The sequence below is a fragment of the Myotis davidii genome, unplaced genomic scaffold (genome assembly GCF_000327345.1).
Source record: "Myotis davidii unplaced genomic scaffold, ASM32734v1 scaffold828, whole genome shotgun sequence".
In the NCBI taxonomy this organism is placed as follows: domain Eukaryota; kingdom Metazoa; phylum Chordata; class Mammalia; order Chiroptera; family Vespertilionidae; genus Myotis; species Myotis davidii.
Window position 1 is genome coordinate 681,341 of NW_006299391.1, and position 4,066 is coordinate 685,406.

Sequence of the window (4,066 nt, forward strand, 5' to 3'; positions counted from 1 at the left end):
AAAATTTTTTTTTGTTATAAAGCACAGTGTAAACGTGTGAGATCAGAAAATGAATTTTAGGAAGATCCCAAGCATCTGACAGCAATGCTGACAAAACATATGCCCATGAAAAAACTGAGCCCTGAGAAGTTCAGAGGGCTCATGAAGAGATGTTTCCTTCCCCCCTCCTTTGCTTACATTCTTTAAGTTGAATCGCAGGCTTTTTTTTCTGCGTATGCAATGTTTTTATACACAGTTACTGGAATGCAGTAGATACTCAAGTAATGTTTGTTGAATGAATGAAGGGAAGAATGAGAAACTTTTCTTTAAAGAAATCCTTTGCATAGATATGCCAAATATCTCCACAGAAGTTTGCAGACTTAAAATGCTATAGCTGAGTTGACTGAGAGTGAAAAGTGGTGAAGGACTATGGGCAGGCTGCTCCTAACCCTTACATTCATCCTGACCTAGCTTGCTTCTAAAGGCTGCCCCTTCTCCCCAGGAGGACAGAGCCTAGAATGAGGCCAGCCTTGCTGCATCACCCCATTGCACCCCAAAGTGGCACCAGTGTCCAGAATTAAGGCAGCCAAGACTCAGGTATTCCAAAGCACCTCCTACTCTGCCAATGCCTGCCAGTGACCATGACTCCAGCAGGGGCCCATGGAAATGCCAAGGACTCCAGTCTCCACCCAACTCTTCTCAGTTGTAGAGCAGATGAGTCCTCTGGGGTGGGGTGCTCACTGCAGGCCTGCACCTATGAAGCTCGTGAAGATGTCCTACGTGTCAGGAGGAAATGGCCCACTCTCCTCTGTTTCCCAAAATGCAGCAGGATTTTGAAGTCAGGGGAAAAGTAGTCTCAAGACTCCCAAAGGAGAGCTCAAGTCAACGTAAGCTGGCTGTTGTAGCACATACCTGAAGCAGCAGCAGCAGTTGCCTATTCTAAGCCCCAAGCCCAGTCAGAACCCTCACAGAACTCTCTGTTTATAGATCTTGGCCTAAACTGACTCTTGTTCTAAGAGGTCCAGCAGAGTAGTAGAGGTGTGGACTTAGGAACCAGACATGTTCAAATTGGAACACTTAACTAGGTACATGACTTTGAGCAAATGACAAGATGGCTTAACTGTAAAGTGAAATAATGAGCATTACCAGTATCCAATATAATAATCCAATATAATAAAAGGCTAATATGCAAATTGACCAAATGGAGGAACAACCGGTCACTATGACACACAGTGACCACCAGGGGGCAGATGCTCAAGGCAGGAGCTGCCCCCTGATGGTCAGTGCACTCCCACAAGGGGAGTGCAGCTCAGCTAGAAGCCCTGAGCTGGGCTCATGGCTGGCGAGCACAGTGGTGGTGGCCTGAGCCTCTCCCACTTCTGTGGCTGTGCTAAGCTGGCAGTCGAACATCCCTTGAGGGCTCCCACACTGCAAGAGGGTACAGGCTGGGCTGAGGGAACCCCCACCCCTCAATGGCCGAATCTCATGCACCGGGCCTCTAGTAATAAGACTGTTGTAGGGAGACAATGAGATAGTACATGCTAACAAACTGAGGCAGGAAAAGTATTCATCAAACATTAGCTACAGTTATTTTTTCACTAACTCATTTGGAGATTTCAGGAAAGCTCCAGGAAAAAGGAAGGCAGGTCTATTGTGTCTCCACCCAAGGATATATAAAGAGGAAGACTAGAAATGAGGTGGCAGGGGGTGATGACCAGGAATAACATGCTCTAGGACAATTCATCTCAGACTTAGCACTGTTCTCTTCCAGCCTAAAGTCACGAAGGCAGAATGCATCTACCCTAAGACATGTGGGGAAAGAGGATGGACGGAGGGCAAGACACAGAGGAAGTCTGCCACACCAGAGCAAACTCTCACCCACTTCTGGGCTGTGTTCCCAGGCCAGTTCCACCCTTTCTCCCCCCTTTCCTACTCCCCAAACTGCAGGCTAGGAAGAGCCCACCCTGAGTCCAAGTTTTGAATTTGGTCTGAGGATCAAAATGATAAATGTTTCCAAAACGTTGACATATGAAATGTAAATATTTGGTTGCACAATTGGGGTTAAAACGAGGGTCAATCCACCCCACTCTCGGAGTGCCTCTCCTCCCGCTGCCAAGCCCAGGACCTGAGGCTGCGTGCGGTTTATAAGATTATAGCGCTTGGTCTCATTTAAAGGGCTGTCAGCATTTCCATTCTCCTTCTCTGGCCCTTTCGGGTAGGCATTTATAAGCGAGCCATAAAAAATCCACCCTGACTGCAGCTTGGCATCTCCGAGGCTGCGCTCCAGGCAGGGCGGGTTTTGCGAGCACCCTCTCTGAATTCGTTTGGTTCCTCAGAAGTTAGACCTTCACACACACTCTCAACTTTCCTCGCAAGGGCAGCCAGACAGCGGCTGGCCCATTCTGATCTCCAAGCTGGTCACAGACTCGGCCCTTTCTCCTCTCTCCGCGCCTGCCGCCCCATCACCCCTTCTCCTCTGCCCCTCTTTCAGGAGCGCGGATTCCTTATCCTCACCCTAAGACCTCCTTGGCTGAAATGTTCTCTTCTCCTTCTCCTGCCAGCATTCTCCTTGGAAGCTGTCAGCGGGCCCTGTCTGCAGCCCTCACCCCTGGAGAGGCACTGCTCTTTGCCCACCGCAGTGGGCTTCGGGACTGCTCTCCCCAGACCTGCCCAAAGCCACAGACCCCTGTCAGAGAGCGAAGGATCCCATCCAGGAGGGTGAGAGCAGAGACTGCAGACAGCCTGGCCAAAGGAAAAGGCAGAATCTGGCACCTGGGGGCCTCTCTGTGGAACCCAGGTGGGTGGCCCGAGTGGGGCGGGGCAGGGGTACTCACAGGCGCTCGGCGTTGCGGGGGATGCCGCGAGGAACCGCCCGGAGGCCCAGCCCGTGGCAGTCCACGCTGGCGGCGGAGCAGGTACACTTGGTAGGGCAGGCGGCGGCGGGGGCCACGCTCAGGACACTCGCCAGCGCCAAGGCCAGCGCCAGGCGGGCGCGCACGGTGGCGCCGGCCCCTGTCCGCCCGGGGGCCATGGTGTGCAGGGGCTCGCGCCCGGAGGAAGCTGCCTCCGTGGGGCAAGATGCGTAGAGCCCGGGGAGACGCGGGGGAGCACGGACGGCCTGGAGAGCAGGCGGTGGAGTTGGCGCGGAGGAGGAGCGAGCTCGGCGCTCAGGCGCACGGGGCGCAGGAGGAGCGGGGCGCGCCGGGCCAGGGAGAAGGCAGCAGCTCCATCGGCGGGGCCGACGCTGCCCCGCTGCACATCGCTTGGAGTGCCCAGGTGCCGAGCGCCCCCTGGCCCCGCTGGCCCGCTGCCCGGGGTGCGGACCGGGTCGGGGACCTGGGGCCGCAGCGCAGTGGGGCACAGTGCCCGAGGAGGTCCGCCTTGGAGCTGGGCTCGAGAGCGCGGCAGTGGCGGCCTGGGCACAGGGCAGCGGGGTGAGCTGGCCGGCGCTTGCTCTCTCCATTCACTGAGCAGGGCAGACACCAGAGACGCGGGCCCCCCCCTCCCCCCCCCCACAAAAAAACGCCAGCTCCGCCTCCCATTGGCTACGCTGCGCGTCATGTTGACTAAGTTGAGAACTTTGCTAGAGCAACCGAAGCCCAGAGGGAGGGGGCAGCAGAGGAGGGAGAAGGAAGGAAAGGAAAGGGTCTCCGCCAGCCGGGCCCCAGAACTGGGAGTCGTTCACCAAGGACAAATCAGGCTGGTGACGCTTCTTCTTTAATCTGGCACTGAGCTAGGCACTCTGCTCATATTTTTTCTTTCGGTCCCAACAGCGTCCCGCAAGGGGGCATTTAAGTTATCCCCATTTTATAGTTAAAAAAAAAAAAAAGCTCAGAGAAGTGACGTGACTTGCCGGAGGTCACACAGCTACTAGGAACCCCAAACCGCTGCACTCTCCACTTCACCCACGTTTTTACATCACAGTCCATCAAAGCTGCGTCGCTACCTCATCAGAAAGATGCTCAGAGATCCCACCTAATCTTGACAAAGATCCACAACTTACTCCTAAAGGACCTACTATATTGACACGAATGCACTCCGCAGCTACACATGTCACAGAATTTGGCTGCCCGTGTTGTTCAGATCG

At 54.6% G+C, this 4,066-nt stretch overlaps 1 protein-coding gene across 1 annotated transcript in view; it reads right to left on the reverse strand.

Moving 5' to 3' along the window:
• The window catches only part of SLIT3 (slit guidance ligand 3), a 532,520-nt gene extending 529,082 nt beyond the window's left edge, over window positions 1–3,438 (reverse strand). Inside the window, exon 1 of the mRNA XM_006774961.2 lies at window positions 2,814–3,438. Coding sequence (XP_006775024.2) covers window positions 2,814–3,010 — 197 coding nt within the window. The 5' untranslated portion in view covers window positions 3,011–3,438. The remainder of the gene's footprint in view (window positions 1–2,813) is intronic.
• Between the last annotated feature and the right edge of the window lie 628 nt (window positions 3,439–4,066).